This window comes from Leptonotus elevatus, chromosome 10 (assembly GCF_054856555.1).
Source record: "Leptonotus elevatus isolate MCC_2025b chromosome 10, RoL_Lele_1.0, whole genome shotgun sequence".
NCBI classification, from domain to species: Eukaryota; Metazoa; Chordata; class Actinopteri; order Syngnathiformes; family Syngnathidae; genus Leptonotus; species Leptonotus elevatus.
The window spans coordinates 15997129-16021199 of NC_141248.1; the positions used below are offsets into that span (position 1 = coordinate 15997129).

At 37.5% G+C, this 24071-nt stretch overlaps 1 protein-coding gene across 1 annotated transcript in view; it reads right to left on the reverse strand.

Moving 5' to 3' along the window:
• The window catches only part of LOC147167344 (receptor-type tyrosine-protein phosphatase gamma-like), a 121594-nt gene that overhangs the window by 50673 nt on the left and 46850 nt on the right, over window positions 1–24071 (reverse strand). Inside the window, exon 3 of the mRNA XM_086086615.1 lies at window positions 4118–4297. Coding sequence (XP_085942741.1) covers window positions 4118–4297 — 180 coding nt within the window. The remainder of the gene's footprint in view (window positions 1–4117; window positions 4298–24071) is intronic.

The following is a 24071-nucleotide window of genomic DNA, read 5'->3' on the forward strand; positions in this document are numbered from 1 at the left end:
ACTGCTGCTGTCGAAGCACTGTAATCCTGCGCTCAACGCAAGGAAAGTCAAGGAGCGGCAGAGCTAGCCGGCCCTGGGAGTTTCATTAGAAATGCGCTACCGGGTGTGTTTGAACCCTCCAACAGCAGAGCTGGAATTAGAAGCTAAGCCAAAAAGACCTTGAATCACAGTCTGCCAAAGGAGAGGAGTGTGTGTGAAAGTAAATCCTTGATCAATGCAAATGTCTCTGGGGCCATCCGATCCGCTGTGAATTTGGCGCAAAGTTGTTTGAAATTTGACTCAGAAATGTTTTTGTTGAGGAGCGCTCGCGCTGACTGGCGGCCAATCAGTTTGATCTCAAAGCCGGCACATGGGAGCATCGGGAAATCAATGGCAGGGAACTTTTAAGACTAACTTCTTGATTACAGTATTGACTTTAGAAATTGCATAAAGAGTCTTAAGGCCTGTGTGTGTCATCTACTTTTAATGAACAGTATTTTTGGAACAGGCGAGCCAATATGTAAAATGATGTAGTTAGGAGTATTGTGCTGATTGCAATGTGGTGGCTTTATAATAAAGTGCTGCTTCCTCGATTGAAAATACAATTGAGGTTTTTACTCTCTTTACGAGGCCTCGGGTGCGCTTTACACCACCCCCCCCCCCCTTTTTTTTAGTTTTTTATTCCTTTAAGTAAAATTCAAATTCGGGGCTCAAAACATCTGAGGCTTGAACGAAAAGTAGCAGCCACCCTCTAACTCCCCAGCTGGTCGCCATGGTAAATGGCTTTCACTTGAATAGCGCTTCTCTACCTTCGGGCCACTCAAAGTGCTTTAAAACTGTCTCCTCACCTATTGATTTCATAGCATCAAGAGCAACTGGGTGGGGGGGTTCAGCATTTTGCTCAAGGATACTTTGGCATGGGCATGCAGGGTTGCCATGCCGCACTATGGTAACACAAAATCATATTGCTTGTGGCACACCACGGGTAGGGGAGAGGAGGGGTGTCAAACATATGGCCCGCGGGTCAGAAGCGGACCATCAGGGGGTCCCAATCTAGCCCGTGAGGACAGAACATAAATAAATTGAACTGATGTTGCTCATTTTGACCACCAGAAGGTGTACTGACAACCACTTAAATACGGAGGACCAAAACTGCCCAAATTAAAATATGAAAGTATTTTCCACACTATAAGGCGCACCCAAAAGCCTTTAATTTTCTCAAAAACCGACAGTGCGCTTTATAATCCGATGAGCCTTATATGTGGATCAATATAGGTTAAGTAAGCTCCATCTAGTGGATGCTTGACGCAACCCCGGCCACTATAGTAGCTTCTATTCTATACGCCTTATGTGGTGCGCCATATATGGAAACAGTTTTTAAATAGGCCATGCGTTGAAGGTGCTCCTTATAATCCGATGTGCCACATAGTGCAAAAAATATGGTAAATGAATAAATAAATACATAAAAGTGAAAAAACGGATGTAAAAAATATAATGCAAAAATTTTATATAAAAACATAAATAGAAATAGAAATATAAACATCCATATCCATAAATAAATAAAAGTAAAAAAAATAAAAAAATAAAAAATAAAAACAGATAGAAAAAATACATGTAAAAATAAATGTGGAAATAAATACAAAAATAAATATATAAATATAATTAAATATCAATCGATAAATAAAAACGCTTTGCTCTCACATTTATTTATTTCATGTTGCAGACGCTCTGTCAGGACGAAATGTTATTTAAATAAGGAGGCTGTGCTAAGCGTGTCTTGGGTTGGACTCTGCTGTTGCAAACTGCCTTTCAATGGTTAAATGACCGGGTCGGCGAACAAGGTAGTCTGAGAGCTCCAGCAATGGACGACTATATGTCAGAACAGTTGTGATGACAGTGGACAAGATAGTCCACTCTTATTTTTGTATTTATTTCCACATTTATTTTATTTTTGTATTTATTGTTTACTATATTTTGTTATTTTTATATAAATTTTTTGTATTTCATTTTTAATTATATTTATTATATCTGTTTTTATTTTCACTTTTATTCATTTATTCATTTTTAATTTTGTCAGTTTTGATCCTCCATGTAAAATGACATTCTGAAATTTGGCTATTATTCAGGATTTGATACCAAAAATAAATGGTTCTCAATAAGTGGGAATATTTTCAGAATGTACTTATTTGCACCAAAAACATAAAGTGGCGCCTGAATTAAAACATATTTGACACCCCTGATTTAGAACAAATTCACATAAAGCCAAATCATTTCTACACAAATATTTTCTCCCAAAACTGAATTTGCACAGTGCAAAGTAGTCTAAAAATCCCTCGGCACGTCAAGTGTTAAAAAGCTGTTATTTCCATCTGTGTAAATAAGAAGCCCAAAGCGTTGCTCAGCTGTCCCAGTGGCCTTGGTTGTCATGGAGGCTAACAACTCTCATTATAATCCAATGCAAAAGATGACACCATTGTCTGAAAGACACTGCCAAAAGCACAAGATATCAATTCAGGTCAGGGTTTTCACACCACTGGTCTATGGATTCAGTCAAGCAGAGGGGTGGGTGGGGGTAATGTGTGGCGTTGGTGGCTTCAAGTTGTATTGGGATAAGCTTGAAGATGTGTCTGTACATGATTCATGGAGGCTGTAAAGGGACGACGTGAGAGGCTGGACTCGTGTTTATAAAGGGATTTACAAGAATAACAAGGGATTACAATTGGAGGTGATTGTTTCTCGCTTCACTGAATCAAGTAAATATGTCGAATTTTGGCTTCAGAGACACACAAAAACAGTCTGGCTATGTTTATAGGACAGACACTCCGATGTAATACTTTTTTTCTTGCATATTGAAACTTAATGGTATGTCATGTCACTTCTTTTTGATTTTATGTATTTTTTAAATACATCATATGCCGTACATCTAGTAGTGCGCTTTAAAAAAATCGACCACGCAAAAGAATGAATTAGGGAAGAATTAAGTCGATTTTGATCGACTGCTTACTAATGAGAATTATCTAAAAGTAATTAACAAGTGCAGTTATAGTAGAGTACTTGCAGGGGCACTCTTGATTCAGCCTCAACACAACTTTATTTATAGGACACTTTCAAAAGCAACCGCAGCAGGGAAGAAAAATTGTGCAAAGAACATACACACAAAACAGTGATAAGAAAAAAGAAAATACCAAAAGCAACAATAATACAACATAACATAAAAGAAGAAGAAAAAACTTTCAAAGAAAAAAACTGTTGTGACATGTAAACACAGGCCTCATCTTTTCTTTAGACCAAACTGTCACATGTTGGCCACCTGCCGTCTCAAGGTGAATGGAAGTTGTCGATTCCACACGGGGGGAGAGAAGAAGAGCCGAAATGCAACCTTCACATTAGCATACATGAAATACAGACATTTCTTTCTTCTTGTCACTCACGATGGTTGAATGTAAACAAACAACTGCATTTTACCAACAGCCGATATATCATCTGTTGGCGAGTAACCTTCCTTTCTCCACAATTTGTCAATAGAAAGAAAGGTTCAACTTTCCACTACAATTTAATTCTCTAATTTTACTTCCCCCCCCCCCTCCCCTCCTCGCTCATCCCTCTCGACATCTCTTCAGTCATGAACTCTTTTGCAGAGGAGACATGGAGGCAAAAACGGTAGCTCCCGGTGGTGTTTTTTGAAGCGTCGTAAACCAAAAGGATAAAAAGCCACACTCATCAACAATACAGCTTGGACTACAAAACAAAAACTAGCAAATGGGGGGCAAAAAAAATTGAATAAAAGTGAAAGAAACTACTGCAATGGGCTGACGATTCTCAGCACCCTAAAAGGACTCTCATCAACTAGTTTTAGACTAAAGGTGAATATGAGGTCACCTATGGGAAGTTAAGCTTCATCTTACACACCGTATTTTATGGCTTCTCTGGGAGACGTTACAATATACAAACGAAAGGTTCAAAACATTAGAAAAAAGGTAAATATTTAAAATATAAAATACAGATTTAACATCCATATGGTTGATCAGTGAAATCGATTAAAATATCAATCTGTCGAAATACACGATTTCCCATTTCTTTCTTTTTATTGCGATACATTTTTGGTGCCGTCTTCAAAAAGCTATTTTAAGATGCTGACCTGTTTTTCCAGTGTTTTTCATGGTGGTCTGGTTGGAGGACTCAGTGTTGAATTTGTCAAGCTCCAGCTCCTGGTATTCGTCTGAAACCAGAGCTTGCTCATCCGCGATGTCCACAGGCGATTGGTTCTTTGCGGCGCATTCCGGGTATAGCGTCGACCAGCCTCGCGGTCCATGGCTTCCTACGGGAAACACAAATATCAAGCGCTTGTGAAAAGTGCTGATACAATCGCCACAATCTGTCTTTGTCTAAGGATGTTGGATGACACTGCATTTCAAACGACACACATCAATATTCCCGCTAACAGACGGCCAGCTTTTCAATATGCCCTTAAAATAACCCGCTTCAAGTAGAACAATGCTATTTCATCGATGCAGCTGGATCGCCCTTCAATGGAAAAATATTCAAGTCATCATCTTTAAGCAGCCCTTGTGTTATTTTCCTACAGGACCACACCTAGTTGAAGCAAACACAGAATACTCAATTGAGCCAATTCACAGCCGCAGCAAACTAAGAGAAAAGATTCCACTTAAACAATTCAGTGAGTACAGCAAACTAACTTCCTGCAGAATCCCTATCCACTGTCTGCTCTTTTAATCCTCTATCCCCTACAGTGGCACTTTTACAAAGAAATAATCCAAAACCGACAGGGGTCCCCCTTGATCTCTTCTCGGATACAATGGGCCAATGCAACAATAAAAGCTGAAGGATCAGGGGAACAAGGAAGCAATGCGCGGATTGGAACTTTTTCTGGGTTAACACAATATTCATGATCCCATTCCCTACAGATATAGGGCAACTTTGCAGCTGTCTCGTGAAAAAGACATGTGAATCCCTCTCGATCCAGAATGGATTTACTTCTTGCTAAGTATAAACACCTTACAGCCAGAGACCTTGTCCTTGAGTCTCCCGAAACAACATGATCCAGGATTATTTGAGAATTATCAATTGTTTCACCAAGCGGAACAATCCCACCCATCCCAATGTCAGTTGTTCTCACGCATAACGGGAACAATCAAAACATTTTCCAATTCTCTCTCGGTTTGAAAATGAGGGAGACAAAAATAATAATAATAAATGTTTCGTTATTAGGATTAAAGTAGGGGTCGTGCATGTGCCAGAACCAGGCAACAAAACATTTTGCAAAACAAGGCAGGCTTAATTTATATTGGGAAATGGTCAATTTTTAGAAGCAAGTGGGTATTGGGAGACAAGTTTATCCGATGATGCCCGTTTTACAAATGATCATGTGGCGCGACCAAAAATAAATAATCAATTTGGGACTTTTATTTTGAAATACATTTGAAGTCCCGAACCAATGGGAACAACTCTTAGGTTTGTACTGTCTCATAACTATGTAAAAAAAAAAAAAGTTTCCTTTTTAGCAACTTTTTTACCTTCCCAACAATTACAGTATATATTTCATTATAATGATACTTGCGTGGTCAAACAAGCTAATTATTTTGTTTAGATGGCTAAATTAGATTATTATAGCCTCATCATTTTGGAAAAAATGATGTGGTACGATCCGCCATCATCTGGTGTGAGATTACAGTATGTCCTAAATTGTAGATAACATAAAACTTGTAGATAATAGTAAATAATAAATAAACAAATATTTTTTTTGTTTTTATAATAAATTAACTGTGTTGGGTCTGGCAAAATCCTTATCCGTCAATGACCCAAGGAAACTCTTTGTGTGACCTGATGTTGGCTACAAAAACGGCCAGGAAGAAAATATTTAAGGCCTTATGTGAATATATTGTATATTTGGTAAACTAAATCGAACCTTACTATGACCATTTTCACTCCGGGAAAACAGGCAGAGTTTCAATTAATATATTTACATGTAAAACATTAAGATGAGGCCAGGAGAACCGTTATCTCAGAGGTTTAATATTTACTGACGGGTCCATTTACTCAAAAAGGTTTGGATGTTCTAATTGAAATGGAGAAAAGCTATCATGTAAACCTGGAAGATTCTGGTCAGGACTGCACAGAAATAAATCATGCCTGCATTAGTGACAGGGATTACATTTGTTATTCATGGATTTATAAAAAAAATGATATGACTGTACCAATACAAGTCATAGCTCCCCCAGCCCATAAAACTGAAAAGCTCATTTCAATTTCATACTAAAAGTAAGAAAAAGCTGCTTACCAAACATGTTGTTTTATACACGATGGATTTATAGAAAACAGAGTGACTGTTTATTTAAATATGTTTTCTGAGGCGGAACTTTACTGGGTTGTTCCAACACAATCAAGTAGCAGTGAGCGTGTTTTTAAAGTTGGAATTAAACAGCATTTCATATTAAAAACATGTCAATATCACATATTGATTCTCTTGTACAAGCAGAAAATGTGTTTTTTTACATTTTGGACTTCATGTTTCTGGGCCAAGGATCGGAGCAGATCGAACTCAGACAAGGTAGCTTCACAGTTATGCAGTCCTCAGAATATATTGTTCATAGACATAATTTAAGTATGTTTGAGTGATGCCATACTTCTTTCTGATTTGTGTTTCAAGAACATACAAAAACGGCAAATCAAAAGTAAAAATTCTCTTTGGCTTTCTGAAGTATAATGCTTTCAGTCGCTTTGAACATGCGCCATTTTCTGAACCAACAAAGTGTTCTATGTGGGCTGCAAGAACAAAAAGACTATTCTATTTTTCTCCATTCAATAGTGCTAAACTACAAAAAAAATGAATAAAAAAATAAGATGCATGAAAGAAAATTGATCACATTTGAGACCAGATAGGACAGGCTGAAAAATCTACACAAGGTCAAATTGACAAATAATTGGGTTTACGCACAGCAAAGACATGTTTTATTCCAGCGTTATTTGTATCACAGATTAAAGTGCAACAAGAAAGAAGAGTAATACTCATTTGGCTAATTTGCTATCCAAACACACATTAAGTGCCAATGACTGCTCGAGAGATAATTCTGCCTTCACCATGCGAAAGGGGAGGAGCAGCAGCAGCAGCCGCACAACAATCAGATAATAGAGGGCTGCATTGCACTTAATTCATCTATCTCTTTGCAATCCATCAGCATGGCTATAATAAAACCCTGTGACCACATCACTCTCCGAGGCTACAGTGAGAACATTTTACATAATGTAATTTAACACACGGATTTTTCCCTAACACCTTATCTTGGCCAGCATCCTAATACTGTACATCAGTATGGCGATCAGATGACACATGGTCTGATTCAACACTTGTATGAAAACATAATGTTGATTAAATATGTAAACTCCTACTATCATCAAGCTATTTACCCAGATGCTCACAGGTAACCCTTTATGGTATTATTTTTTTTTTTAAGCGGATTACGATTTAAAAAGCAGATTAATGGTTTGAATCCAAAAGTCGAATGTGTTTATCTGTGAGCCTTCAGAGAGCAAACTAATCCACCTTGTGTCTCTGTCGCGCCCACTCAAAGCCATTCAACACGTAATAAGTCAATAAAACTACAGTATATGAAAAACATAACAAATAAATCCTTTTGTGTGCACGTATATGTTTAAACTAAAAGATGTGCGCTTAGTTTAAATTGTGGTTTGTTTTAATGGTGACGTGAACTGAATTGCACAATTATTGCTGTTCAAGTGGAACCTCTAGTCGTCATAAAATCTTTACAGTATTATTTGAAAGGTCACAGTTGAAAAAATATATAAATAAATAACAAGTAAACTTCATATTAACGCATTCACACCCAGCCATTTTCACTGAAGCAACCCCCTTCGCTCCGGCTGTTTTACTGGATTTTGACTTAATTTTGCAAGGTCCACAGGATGGTCTGTTCCATTGCTATAAAAACAAGGAACTAACCAAAAGTAAGATTAGAGTCCCTTTTTTCATCAGGATTTTTTTTTACATTTGTATCTGTTTCCGTTTTGTAGCAATTAGCATTAGAATATAGCTAAGTTTTATCATTATTCACATTCCTGGTTAAAACACTGACAAAAAGAGCTTGTTGCAACATGGCCCTGGTTGATCTCTTATACTCTGTTGCCACCTGCTGTCCCTTTTTTGTAATAACTGCCATTGCTTTAAGCCACCTCTTCATGTCAGAAGCTGCATCAAAGCCTTCTGTATGCTCTTGCATATTAAAAAAACCAAACAAAACAAAAAACATGTTACATATGTTTTTAGGAGGGAAGGACAAAGATTAAAAGATTAAAAAAAAAAATATTGTGTTTGAATGAGTTTAGATAAATTATGACTATTATGTGTTTTTATAAGCCATTCATTATATTAACAATTCTTACATTTGGAGTCTTAAAGGATAACTCAACACCAAATCAACTTTTTTTTCTGATTATTTGTATAAACTGGTGTAACACATTGGGATAAACTCAATTTGTCTGTTTGTCACTTGTTCGCCCCCGCCACCCACCGGCTCATTCTCGTACACGCCCCCTTAAACGGCTTCTGAGCGAGTTGCTGTTGTCAATCACAGCCAGACCACGCCCAATTTTCTCCCCATTCGCAACTATTTATGCGATTTGTTTGCATACTATTGACATAAATAGTATTTTTAAATGAATGAATTATTAGTTCACCACTAGATGGTGCTTGGGATCACTGACTGTACCTTTAACAATCAGCACTCAGACAATTAATGTTACTGATAGATTGGATTGGATTGTTTCCATTTTGTGCAATGTATTTGTTCATTTTTTTTTCTATTTCCTGCATAAACTATTGCTGCTGAAACGATGTGTATTTCTCCAAAATTGGACGAATAAAGGTTTTCATATTGTATCATATATGCACTTATTTCGGTGTCGTGCGAGTGCATTTTTGATAGCTTAGCAATTAGCATTGATTCTAAGCTTTCTCCTCACCTTCTCTTCCTCCTTATCATACCACTAGTATGTGAAGTGAAGCTTTTTCACGACGAGTGGCTCAACAGGTCTATAACACACTGGGGGAAATTTGTGTCATGGCTCCGCTAGTAGAATGGCTGTCCTACATCTCCTGAGGGTTGAGATTTTGATCCTGTGCCTGCGACTATACTTAAGTGTCCTTAAACAAGATGCTGAGCCACCAGTTGCTCCTGATGCTGCGTCGGTGTTAAAGCACGTTAAGTGCTTTAAAAAGGTAGAAAAGGCACGATACGAGTGAAAGCACATTTATCATTTACAGGAAATGCATATACTGCAGATTCTGTTTTCCACTTTGGTCATCAAAATGGATGCCCGATTGCTCGTTATATATGCCTACCAAATCAACACTCAAAGCTTGTCATCACTATCTGTGTTTACATTGTCATATTCGGCGTAGTAAATCTCTCCCTGTCAACATTCAGTTGAGTTGATGGAACTGTTCTGTTCTGTTAATAAGGCCACATTTTTCTCCTTGACATGACACCACATTGTTGAACAAGACGCCTGCTGTCTGGTACAAAACGCTGACCCGACAACAGATGGTGGACGCACAGTTTGCAACAATGAGATGGTGTCAAATGCCCCGTGTTGGACAAACAATCATGACAACCGCATTTGTCTTCACTCCCGAAATGACTTATGAGATGGTCTAATTTTAGAAACAACAGATTGCAATGTTTGTTTGTTAACACCTTTGATCGTTACCAAACATCTTAAAATGCAACATTTTGTCTACTGGCTGCCTACAGTTTGAAAGCTTCGGTATCATTTCGTAATCCCGAGATTAAATTTGATACTATTTCCTCAGTAAACATCTCCAGTCATGCTTGAAACTAACTATTTTAAATCAATACATGACCACCTGCTTCCGTTGCCAACAGCTCCAACTATTTACAGAATACGCGTTCACATATTTGTCAAGGTAATGTAAAGTATGTTCAATAAGAAAAGAGAAATACGTCCCATGGTTTGTAGTCACGCATTTTGGCTCGCTTGGAATATTTCCCATGTGAAAAGGAACAGAACTTTGGGGGTAATGGAACAAATACCGTGAGACATTAGATATTTTTGCCACTGTCGTCAAAACAACAAAACTGTGGTGAATCAAACCAGCATCAGAAATAATGAATAGAACAAAGACACTGAAATATAAACGAAAGCTGCAGATCGGCATAGCAGACACTTTCATCTACAGTAATATCAAGCCACCACTGCAGTCATATATCACCGTTATAAATAGACTATATAGCAGAGAATGTAATTTTGTCACGTGAACAATACTGTAGTGTGATCTATTCACATTGTGTAAAACCATTTCAGCAGGACACAGAATGTGTTTTTATCAACTGATTTGGATCACAAACAGTGAACCACATAAGTGTGAATATAGTTAGTTATAGAATAGTGCAAATACAGTTTTTATTATGAATTCATTCAGTGACATTGACGGCTTAAGAAATGAATAAAAATGCATTCAAACTATTTCTATTAGTTTCACATTTTTTTCCACTTTGGTTAACAAGAACCAAGAAAACCTAGAAGAAAATGCATTGTACATTTATAGCAGATATGAAATTTGTGATTAATCTTGAGTTAACTAGCGAAGTCATGTGATTAATTACAATTACAAAATAATAATAATCGCCTGATGCCCCTAATTAAAAGAAGAAAATATAAAAAAAATTAGGGGCGTCAGACGATTACATTTTTTAATTGTAATTAATCGCATGACTTCAATAGTTAACTCACGATTAATCACAAATTTTATATCTGTTCTAAATGTACAATAATGTTTTTTTGGTTTTCGTACTCTTGTTAATATGTTAGTATGTCAAAATGTGAAACTAATAGAAATAGTTTGAATGAATTTTTTTTACGTCTATAGCCGTCAATGGCAGTGAATGAGTTAATTAATTTTTTTATATAATTTTTATTATATATATATACTATTTATTATATATAATATATTTACTATTCATTATTATTATTAGTAGTAGTATAACGGTTTATTAGTTATTTATTATTTTTATCATTAATAAGCATAATTGTAATGCCAACCAATAGTACAAAATGTATTCTAATCGATAAAAAAAAATAAAAAAATCTGAAAGGTCTAGTTTGGGTGACTTCAACTCAAACAACAGTGCAGCACACTGCAAGAAATGCAGATCAAACATGTTCACAATGGAAATAAAGATGCACACTTTATCAGGTATAACAAGCACCAAGTAGTAATACTTGCCCACAGTGTCGACATGGGATGCCGCTGAGATAAAACTGCAGGAGAGGGAGTCTTGAAAAGAGCAGTGACTTAAGGGGGTCTTTGGCTTTGAATTACAGCCGGCAAACAGAATATCGCTACCGCTGTCTGAGGTTGCATTGAACAAGAATCACAGTGAGGAAAATCACCCTGGCAAAATGGGGACAGCCAATTTTGATGAGTGACTGTAACCGAGTCTAAATAGGGTCACGCTGCCAAAACGACACACCATCATAAAATCAAAGCAGAGTTCAAAATGTGACAACACCACTGGCTGCGCCGTCTTTTGAGACGTAACCTGCAACAGTAAGGATGCGAAAGTATCAAGTGCAACAATATGTAAGTCAAGTGTGTTTTAATATTCCTATAGAACTTCCAAAAGAGCTTCTTAGCAAATTATTTTTACCAGGCTGCCTGCCGGGAATGACATAACACTCCCAGTGGGTGTCAGTGGGCTTCAAAGGCAAGTGATGTAATTTTGAAATACAGTAATCTATAAAGCTTTTAAAGCAACAAAACTGTTACTTCCACGTTTTTGATTTGATTTTTAAAACAGTGCACCGCTTCATTTCTAAAAGCAAGATTTACTGAAACGGATGCACAAGACATCAGAGCCCACAAATAATGCCCCAAAAAGGTAAGCGGCTATGTCAGTGCATGTCACGTGTCAGCAATAATGTTGGTTCGGACTAACTATTGTAGAAGGTCCAATGGAATTAGACTGTCAAAGAAAGAAATTAGGCTATTATTAAAAAGTCCAGTTAATTAAATCAATTGGTTAAATTGTGCTTTTTTTTTTTGTCTTTATAGTGACCTTGGTTAACAAATAGAACCAGACATATTTATTTTTGTTTCATTTACATCTTGACATTTTACTATTTTAACAAAATTGAGGAACTTCAAACTAAATTCACCGTAAAAAAAAAAAGTTTTCCTCAGGATGAAACACATTAAAGTTTTGTTACTGGCTGTATTTGTGGTACAAATGATACATTCTACAAAGAGAGTAAAATGAGGACGTAGAGGGCTTTGAAGGTGAACATGAAACACTAAAATAAAACATCTTTCAAAAGTACAAAGAGATAAGAGGCCTGTTTTAAAAAAACATCTTTATCTTTGGTCTCCTGCATACGAGTTGATCCTAGCAACATGCGCATTTGATCTTCAAATATTCCCAGACTACATGAAAGCGGTAAGAATAAGAAGGCAGCGTCAAAAACGAAAAACGGCTTCATTTCCTGAAGAAAAGAGCGAAAAGCAACGACCAACTCGAAGGACCAAACCAGGAAGAAACTGAAACGTAATCAAATTCAGTTACATAAGCATCTCTTTGAGGCGTTACTTAACCCCGACTTATTCCATTACACAATTTAACACTATGACCTAATAGCACTCACTCGGCCTTTCAAGATCCGGCCGCCACTTCCAGCTAATGTCTCCAGGATGGGGTGGAGCAAAAGATAAACAATCCATTTGTCTAATGTCTACACACATGCCTTAAAACAAAAAAAGGTCCATCGTTTTCTTTCTTTAATGCACTGTACTCTGTCAAGTGAACTGTCCAATCATATTGAGACACTTTAAAATCAATACTCTTAACTAGGGATGGGCGAGTACTGATACCAGGTATCGTATCGGGCCGATACCAGGCCACATTTTATGGTATCTGCACTCGTGACGGATATCGATACTGGTATCGACCCCCACTCTTGTAGCGATTTTTCGGTGAGGAACTGTCAGTAGGACTGGGGGGAACGAATGTTTTGTTCCGTCTCGTTTGTTTCCTGTGTGTCTCCTTATGAGGTAACACTTGTTCATTTCATTACTTCCGGCAGCGCCATTTCGGTGTCCGTTCCTGAGAATAAGGAAGTACTCTTGTTGTGAGTAATAATAATTTAGTAATAAAAAAAAAAGGGGGGGGGGTGTCATTTGAGTCAAAAAAAATTCTACAAATGTCAAAATACAAGTTCGTTGTAATGTCTTAAAGCATTAATGCTTATTGATTTTTTTTTCTGACTTTTCAAATGTTTTTTTTTTTATCTTAAGACAATATACTTCAATTCAAATTTGAAAAAAAGAGCTCCCAAGGTTTTCAGTACATCTTAAAATGTTAAATGTAAACTTAAAAAAGTAAATACCATAGCTCTGTTTTTTCCAAAAAAAAAAAAAAACTTGAAATCTTAAACTTTCACATTTCTTTGTTTTAATGTCGAACAAAAACAAAAGGTTCAGGAGGTTCGCAGGGTCAGCAGCATCTTTTATAAAGTTAACAGAAAATGTAAATAGATCCATGAGATTAAAATGGTTTTAGCTTTAACTTTTATCAGTCGTAAGACTTTGAAAAAAGGCAGATACTGATATATTCATCAACATGCCCAATATCAGTATCGATATCTATTCCTAATATCTGTGGTTCATATATGTTTAATAGCTCACGTAACTTCGCCGTCTTTAATTGCCTCGTTTATGTTTGCCGTGCACTTGATTGCCTCGTGAACGTCTTAGCTGCGGTGCTAAAAACAGAAAAGTGCCATTTACGGCCCTCGCAGATGCTAATTATAGCTCTTGTAGACACTACACTATATTTGTAATGGGGCTTTTTCATTTATTTTTGAGTTTTATGTATACAAATTCCTATACAAAGCTGCCTTCCAAAATAAAAGCATGGATTTCAAAACAAGATAGAGGAATTCTTACTATTACTCATTACTATTACTTGAAACACTATTGTATTGAATTGAATTCTTTGCACTTCACTGTATTCTTTAAAAATAAATATGGACTTTTTTTTCTGGACACTGGATTATTTGTTTTCTTCTTATGTGTGGATTTTTTTAAATACATTTTATTGCGTGCTTTATTTAAAATGACTTTTATGAGCAAATTGGAAAAATATAATTGCCATTAATTTCATCAATTTTAAGTAAATTTGCTATAGTTGGGATATATGTCTTTTTTTAATTTATTATCTGTCATAGTTTGTGGGGAAATTTTATGTACCAATGGTATCAGCACTTTGCATCAGTATCGGTGAGTTCTGAAGATTTGAGTATCGGTATCGTTCTAAAAAAAAAAGTGGTATCGAACATCCCTACTCTTAACCATTTTTAATTTCTGAACACATTCCGGCATTCATAAGAAATCACCAGGGGTGAGACTGAGATTTTTCTCACAAAAATCGAAATATTTTTGCCGTCTGAGCCAACGTTATACCGGATACAACCATTGATTTCAAGTTGCATTGCCGTGTCCTGAGAAGTAGGCATCTGATAAGAACGGCGCCAAGGCTGTCTCCAAGTACGAGCTCAATCTTTAATCAGGGGGTCATTGTGTTCCACACAGCAGCCCGACACATAAAAGCAAGCAGAGGAAGTGCTAAATCATACAGGCCTCCGAGTCTAATTGGCCAGCAGAATGAGCCCTAGCCAAAATATTGTTTTCCCTCTGTGCTATCTGCTTCCATCTCGTGGACTTTCATAGAAACTGTGGCTTCCTGTTCATGGGTGTTGGCCGCTGCGTAAGTACAACATCCCTTGGTCTGTAAAAATAATCGGCAGGACCTTGTGTGAAGAAAGGAGAGGGACCGAAATACATGCCGTCCCACAAGGAAGCGCTTCCCTGCAACTGAAAAATGTTAACAGTTTCCCCTTGAACGTGGCAGCGGGCCAACGTGTCGAAACCAAACGGCGACTCCACCGCTTAGCGCGAGTGCATAACCTTGTCGAGTGAACTTCAAGAGGAAAGTTTCAGCTCCAAAGTTGTGCGTCAGTGAGATGAAACGGGACAGTTCGTTGTTATTTAAATATCGTAACACTCAGGCAGAATAATGCAATACCCCCGGGAGCCCTTAGACTTTTTCTGAACTTTGTCTTCCTTTAACCATTTGGGTGTTACACAAGCAAGTCGGATGCGCACGCTTTGTGTGCCATCACCAGCGACATGTCCTGCTTTGTTCTGCTCCACAGCGCGGCTGCTGTTGCGCCGCTGACGCGTGATGCAGGTGATCACAGAGGAAGCGCCGGCAGGTGGACGGCTCGCTCTGTCAGATCCGACAGCGCTAAACTGCACTCTGCTCGCCAGAAATTAGACAAAACCTGACAACTTCAACGACTAGAATTCTATTTGTACAAAAAATTCTAATATCTAGCCTTAACAATTATTAAAAACAATTATTCCAGTGGATTTCGCATTCCACTGCCCACAAATGAAGCAATTACTTACGCATATTTAATTATTCCATTGTTTTTTCATTAAAACAGAATTAATCAAGACAAAAGTGGCCTTTTGTTGGCACTGGGTATTTGGAGGTAGCTTCTGAAAGTCCACAATGAATTCCAATCGTTGTTGAGAATGTCAGGCAATTTCAAGTTTGTTATGGTAATTGCGGTGTTACGCAGACAAATGCGCTCATTATTTTTGTGCATCCACTGTGCCTAAAGATGGGCCACACACATCCGGCTAAACATCTCCAAAAGCACACAGTTAAACCAAAGATTCAATTATATAATCACATTATCAAGTGTAGCAGGGTAAAACTGACCTGTAATTGCACTGAGCCAAAAGTAAGATGCATGAATATTGTATGCTTTGTGGGAGAACACTGACAAGTTAACACAGCATTTTTTTTATTTTATTTTTTTAAGTTCTAGTTATGTAATTCATTTGAGGTATCAAAATAACAATGGTAAAAGCCTGTGTGGAGTTAAACATTATCCTATCCGTTTTATAGTAGCTAGGCTGGTAGTTGATTTTTAAGTAGCGGTAAGTTAAAACACAAGAATGGGGACAAATAGTAAAACAATATTGCGGTCTGATAGTAACCGTTTTTCACTCTTTTTGTTCATTGTTCACTAAATATCGTTTTACAACAATATACTGTATATTGCTTGTGTTACCAGTAATAACTACAAACTGCTCTTAACTCATTCACTCCCAGCCAATTTCACTGAAGCAAACCCCATTTGCTGTTTTACTGGATTTTGACTGATTTTGCAAGGCTCACAGAATAGTGTGTTCTATTGCTATAAAAACATGGAACCTACCAAAATAAAGATTAGAGTCTCTTCTTTCATCAGGAAAAGAAGTATATTTGTACCCGTTTACGTTTTGCAACAATTAGCCTTCGGATATAGCCAAGTTTCATCATTATCCACATTCCTGGTGAAAACATGGCTGGCTTGTTGGAACATGGCCCTGGCTGATCTCTTATACTCTGCTGCCACCTGCTGGCCGTTTTGAACGTATTTACACATTTTTGGTTTGGATTAGTTAATCAAGTCATGATAATTTTATTATTATAAGCAAGTACAAATGACAGATTTGTTCTACATGTCAGCATTTCTAAAACAAAATGTTTTTCTGGACTTTTTTTTTTTATGAAAATTTTGAGTATATCCACTTCTCCAGGGACCTGTACACTGGCTGGTGACCAGTCCAACGTGTGCAGACTAAGAGCTTGTAACCCAAAGTCTGGTGGAGTAGGCTCCAGCAACCCTATTGAGGACAAGCACTACAGAAAATGGAAAGATGGATGACAAATTCAAACTCCTTTCCATCCATCCATCTTCAATAACAACTAAAGTCAGCCTTGGGCCATGATCTAAAAGAGGTTTTTCTTTTTTAAATTAAAATTGTCCCATAAAGTGTAGGTACTCTAAAGTATTACAAAAGAAGAACCTTATCTGATCAGTAATTCAGATCCTCAGGCAAGGTCACTTTCTTGACTTTTTTTTTTTTTTTTAACTTCCATGGAAATATCATTTCAGACTTATTATTTAATTTTCGTAATGGCTTTAAAGCTTAACTTTATGAACACTCTACAATACCTTTCACTTGCACTAAACCCAAGGTAATCAAACAATACAATACCGCATTTACTAAAGTAGACCCATTGCATTTGTGAACAAACGGTCAATATAGCAATTTAAAAAAATATATATATATATATATATATATATATACACAAAGCATCATAAGAGCTGTGAGGGTGGACTGGGACAAAGGACTCACATCAACACAGACTATGCATACAATGCATGAAAAGGCCACGTTTAATGAAGAGCTTACACAGTATGTCTTGGCGATGACTCCGCCATGAGCATCCATCAGGAAAGACATTTCAAGTAAGACCTTCATTATCTCAATCTGAAGTAGCTGACCAACCAGGAACCCCCTTTTCTTTGAGCCATCTTGCCAAATCTCCTCTCCATAACTGGTTGGAGAGGTAATGTTGATAACTGGAAGCACTGCAGCTTTAACAGAGAGAAATGCACGGCAGAAAGCGGCTCTTTGTGCATTAGTCTTTTCATGGGTGTCATCATTTTTCTCATACGGCTGATCACTAGAAATGGAGAGCAGTAGTGGATACCTGCAGGGGAGCCCTCGTTTCCAAAACGAAGGGAATTCGCTGTATCCTAGAAACCAGCAGGAGAGGTATATAAAGACAGGCTTTCCGCTGTCATGTGGGGGACAGAGGTTGTCGCAAGGTTATCTCTTATGGCGCTCCCACAGAAGAAGGTCATCACTAAGCAGACCATTAGCCACAGTCAGCATGACTGAAAAAATGTACCTTTCCTAACATTATCATTACATGGAATTTTGTTTTGCCAGCTTGGACTTGATAGTTGTCAAAAGCTGATATTTTGAGCACACTGAAAAACAAAATAACAAGCGGCACAACATTAAACTTTAAATCTTACTTTGTATGTCACACAGTCCTAAAAGGTCTCAAATTAAATACACTGTTCTTTAAAAAAGGTCAATATATCAGCAAATTCAATTTAACACTTTTTAATACTGTTTAAATGAAACGTAAAACTAATTTCATGAATATGTCCATGTACATAGGCACACATGCATACTTAAATACTCCAAGGCTATCAGTCGATTACAATTTTTTATCATAATGGCAGGATTGTCACAATTACTCACAATTCATTGCCAATACTATATGTTTAACATAAAACAGTAAAAGTACCAGAAACACAATTATATTTACCTCATAAGTATGGTTGTAACTTCGTTCATGTATTAATTTATGGTAATTTAGAAAATGATTTGAAGTAAAAAAATGATATACTATACGGTACAGTTAAAAGGAGTGTAAACCATTGAGTCAGATTTGTTTTAAGGTTGTTGTTTTTTGCCACTAGTTGGTATTTGTGTTTCATGTTGGACATTGATAACAAAAATGAATAGCAAATTAATTGGAAATTAAATAAAGGAACTTGTGGACTCATATGCCCATTTTGTCCATTGTAAATTACAACTTGTCCCCAAGTCTCCACTAATATATACAAAATGAATGCTTCTGGACATATTTTTTAAAAATGTTTTTAATGACATTTAAGACCTGGATTTTCGCAAAATCCATTTAACGCATTTAAAAACTTGAACCAATGGTACATTTATCCCAGAACAACAACAAAAAAGCATACAAAGCACGTTTACATGAGTTGCCATGTACTGCGATGAAGCAACATTGATAGCTGTCAAGTGGGCAAGTTTCAAAGTGCTCCATATGAATTGCTCCTTTTGTGCATAAACAAAAGTCTCTGGCTAGCTAAGGACACTGTCTGGAAATGGTGCTCATTGCACTGGTGAATGCTTTCTTTTTCTTTTTTCCCTCTGCAGTGAATTATAGAGAAATCTTTTGATAGTGAATTCAAAGAGCAGAACTCCATATGAAGCGTATGTTATCGCAAACTACTTTTCTCTGTGTTCTTACGCACAATGACTTGAGTTTATCAGCCGTACATTTCTCCAATCTTGCATTACTTCATCTGCGATGCTAGAATGTTCAAATCAAAGTCATTGTTTTTAATGTTACATATGACCAATAGGTGCATATATGACATGTGTTAGTCAGTGGTTGCCTGTACTCCATAACACGCAATTAGGCCACAGGATAACACATGACTCTACCTCCAGATGAGCATTGAGCAGAGCGCTGCAAGCGGCCGTTTTAAATCACGTCTTAATGCAATTGGTGTCTTGCCGTCTTCACTACCCCCATAGCGTCCACATGCAATGCTCAGAATTGAGATGCAGCCAGCATTAAGAAAGATAAATGAGGAGGAAACTTAGAGCGGGAGGGAGGAGGGAGCTCACACAGAGAAAATGTATTCAAAAGAGAAGTTAATGTCGGTCTGTTAAATTCATATTATAATTAAAGTTGCTGTAGGCCAGCCTCAATGATGCAGGCATAAAATTCAAAATAAAACTTCCATGAAAAACAGAATTGTAAACTCCTCCACTGACTCCCTCGGTCACGCGTCTGCACCGCCTACATACAGACACGTGCATATCCTCTATGTAAGTGAACTAAATTCAATGATTATATGAGCTTGGCGATGTTAACAAGGCGGCAAACTGACTGAAATGGTAGGTGTAGGAAGAAAAGAATCATATGGGCTTTATGAAGGAGCACAAAAGAACGCATTTTATTGATATTCCTAACAATATTCTCATTCTTGTCATTTTGAGGTATTTTACAGAAGAAAAAAAACATTGATTGTTTTTACGCGGCTATTGTATAGTGGGAATAGAAAAAATATGCACAGCCTTGTTCCAATGAAAGTTTTTTTGTATACTGTACAAAAATTTGACTTTTTAAAACTTGTTGCACCATTAGTAAGTAAAAAATTAATCAAATTAATTTACAACTATTTCATTAATCGAGTAATCATTTGGAGCCATTTTTTTTGTTTAAAATTGTCCAAATTCTCTCATTTCAGCATATCAACATGAAATTGTCCACTGATTTCTGTAGTCCTTTATGAAAGAAGACTGATTATCTTCTGTGTTTAATCAAAATAAGACATTTGCAAACAACTGGTTTTACTTTGGAAAACAATGACCGAATTGGTAACATAGTACGATATCTCGCCTCCCCCCACCCCATTTTTTTTAATCACCATAGAAATACGAAATACAAAAAAATCACCAATCATTGGTTAATTAACAGTAATCAGACAAAAAATGCTTTTAAAATACACTAACGCAAAATTAAAATGAATCCAATAAATTGATTAATCGATTGAATAACTGATAGATTAATCGATTCTAAAAATATAATCGAGAGTGACCGCACTAAAATAAATAAATAATACAACTGAGCTAATGCACCATTACACCTCGGGATGTACAGCAGCTGTGTTCAAATTAAAAGTTGTCAGTCACATTCAAAACCATGTCAGATTAGTTATTGCGCATACCTGCTATATGCATACCTACGGTAATCCAAAATCAAATTCTGATGTTCTAGCGCTATCCGAGTGTACTACACGATCCACAGAGAGTTTCCACAACATCAGAGGGATATCATTGTTCAAAGGTATTATTAGTCAGAAGAAGGGAAGAAAATAATTTTCAAAGCATAAAATACACCAAGGAACAGAGTGAAGAGAGTCATCATCAATCAAGTACAAAAAAAATAATATGGCACAACAGTCCCGTTATCAAGAACGAGACGTCCCTCCAAAGTTGAAGTAGAGATTAGGACAAACTGGTCAAGGAGATTTAGGAACTTCTCGTAAGTAGTTGCTGTTTAGTACGTGTCTACAACCTCATTTTCTAGACATGTCTGGGCTATGGAGTAATGTGACAAGATGGAAGCCAATGAAACCGAGGTTAAAGCTTGGAAGAGAGTAAAATATTACTCAAAAGTATTTTTACTGTGTACGAGAGGATTGGCCTATTCCGTAACAATAACCTAGTAGTTAGTTAATACGTTTTTTTTCACTCAGAAATTCTAAGTACATTTCAGAACGATTTTTTTGGAGTAAATGTTATTAGTTTATTTAAAAACAAAAAACAAAAGTAACACAAGGGTTGCGGAACGAACTCACGACCTTCAGCTTGGGAGACGGCCACGCTACCACCTGAGCAATGCCACTCCTACTCTTTGCTGATAACCAAAAGGAATATTTTACCGTCTTCTATGTGTACATTTTACTCTGTTTAGAGTAAAATAGACTCTTTTTAGAGTAAAATGTACTCTACAAAATTTACTGTGTACGTAAGACACAGCTCATCACCCCCCCCCCCCCCCCAAAAAAAAACAACAACAACGCTATACCGACAGTGAAGTATGTTGGTGGCAAACAATGCTTGTGGGTTGAATTTCTTCAACTGGAACAGGGATTTTGGTCAAGGTGAAGTTAACTCAATTGCTGCCAGCCCAGTTCAAATGGATTTTTGAAGTCTATAGCCGTCAATGGCACTGAATGAGTTAATTATGAACAGTTCTAAATACTAGTCAGTGCTTAAAATTAAATGTTCAGGCTTCTGCTAGAAACAAAACAGCAGACCCCTGGTGTAGCCCTACTCCGAACTAGAGCGCCCCCGCCGCCACCCCCCAAGCTCAGATCACCCCTCAGAAGCCATTATTTTTCCCGCGTTGTAGTCGTTCTGCAAGCTAAGCAGGGACAACAATGGCCAACACCAATGTTTACACAGCAAGTGTCCAAATAATTTAGAATCTCGACAGAAATCAATAGTTAGCCGTGTAATTCAGTAAACTCCAGATAGTAGCAAAGGACAAACAACCTAACAAGCAGGGAACGTGTATGAACTGGAAGTGATGTAGTGCTAAATACATTCAATCACTTCTACTCGCAACTCTCCAGGCTTTCCAGTTTTCGTTATTTTTTTTTTTTATGTCATCTTAGTCTTATCCATCAAACACCGCTTTAAGATTTCCAAGCTTAGCCTCAGCCATCTTCCAACATGTTGCCACTATCAAAGCCCTGCCCCTTGTAGTTAACGCCGTACCTCTGGGCTGATATGTACTCGTTGCAGACTAAATTATTATGATTATGAGTTTGAAAATTTGCTGAGCTGCTCTCCAGCTCATCACCATAACCACATTACAGACAAAACTAGTGCACTGGCAATCTAACACTTCCTCTATATTGCAATCCCAGCAGGCAAAGCTTGTCCACATCTATTAAGATGAACCTGAGCCACCAACGAGGCCTAATATCCGTCCTCAAGGCACAACGGCGCCATGTGATACCTGAAATTAAATTATGTTTACATAGCAAACCCGCGCGCCCAACACATCAATCCAGTCTAAATGGGGAAACGCAGAAAACATCATAGTGTGCTTTGGGGCGCTGGCTTTCTGTAACCTTGAGGCATGAGGGCAAGCCAACGTGACAATACAAGCAATCAACTTCAATAAAAACTCACTGATACACTCTCAGCTCAAGGCTCAGTAACCCCTAATTTATTTCCATCTTTAATATATTTACCTCGTCGAGAGAAAGGAAACAGATTGCCAGAGGCAGTGGGAAGTAAGATGATTTGGAACTCAATTCCGTTCATTGCTTGCTGCCAGAATGATACATCATGGAGAATTAAGATGCCTGCCCCCCCCCCCCTCCCCCTCCTCCCAACGCCCCACCCGCCCCACCCAACGCTGAACTTCGGTAGCCATATTGGCACATCTGTCAAGGGCCCATCTCCGACAGAGACAAATGGATCCATTCTGGCACACGTAGGCTGAGCCAAACGGGTAGCAATAACCACGATGAATAATGAGTCAACACGGACCCCCGCTAAATTCATTTTTAACAATTAGTGCTGCGGCGGCTCTCATTTTTCTTTGGGAATACGTGCAGATACAATTAGTTTGTCGGGGCGAAAGCGCACATCAGCAAAAGTGGGGGAAATACACAAGCTATTGTGCTGCAGCATTTTAGCAACAGGTAGAGGCATAGTGCGAAATAATATATACGTTTTACATTCACTACTTTGAAGGGAATATCAGGAGCTGGTTGACAGAGATAAGCGGTATATTGTCGTTTCTGGGTCAAGTTCAAATAAACCGCCGAGTGCTCGATTAAGGGCTTTGGCTTTGCTTCTACAAACTGCTGCTGGCAATTAAAACCTACATTTTGCCTTGCATTTGTTTTTCCCCCCCATTCTTGATAATTGTGGCGGTTTGCTGTTAATTTAAGGCATATTGTTATGTTTATTATGCTTAATTCAAGCACGATCATCTGGCTTCACGTTAATTTCAGTTCAAGCAAAACTCCGGAAAAATAGGCCTAATAAGATGTATTGAGGTTGGAGGTGTCAAAGTGTCAAACTCAAGGCCCAGGGTCCAGATTTGGCCCACCATGTCTTTTTATGTGGCCTGCCAAAGCAAATTAAATGTATTGATGTTTTTTTGCAAAAATAGCAAAAATGCAAACTATCGTCACTTTTAAAAAACATTTGACATATTGCAAACATTTTTGTTACCAATCCTTCTTTAAAAATAAACGTAACATTTGAGCAATCCGTTTTTAACTGGCCTCTGATTTCAAAACTAGCTTTTCATTAGTAATGTAGCATAAGGTGATCATACATATTTTTGGGTTCAGTCATCTATGAGTAAATTCATTAATTTAATCCACAAATGCACATGTATGTAAGTAAATGACACTGGTTACTATTCAGACATTCAGTAAAAAATAACCAGAAAATGTAATGCTATGCAAATGGTTTTCTATGAATTCTCCATGTCCAAATGGCGGTTACTAAAGTAGTATGGCGATGGCCAGTGTTGAAATGTCCTTGAGGGAGCAAGTGGACTCATAATTTCTCCTGATGCTGCGTCATCTGCGTAAATGACATGGTAGGTGAGCTGTAATTGCCCTTGATGAGCTGGTTGGCACCTTTCATGGCAGCAAGAGCTGACATGAGATTTTTTTGGTTCTCCCTCTCTCTGCCTTGCGGATTCCATAAAAAGCCGCTTTTGTGAAGATGACGTTAATATATACGTTTGACTTTATCTTCCTTGTCA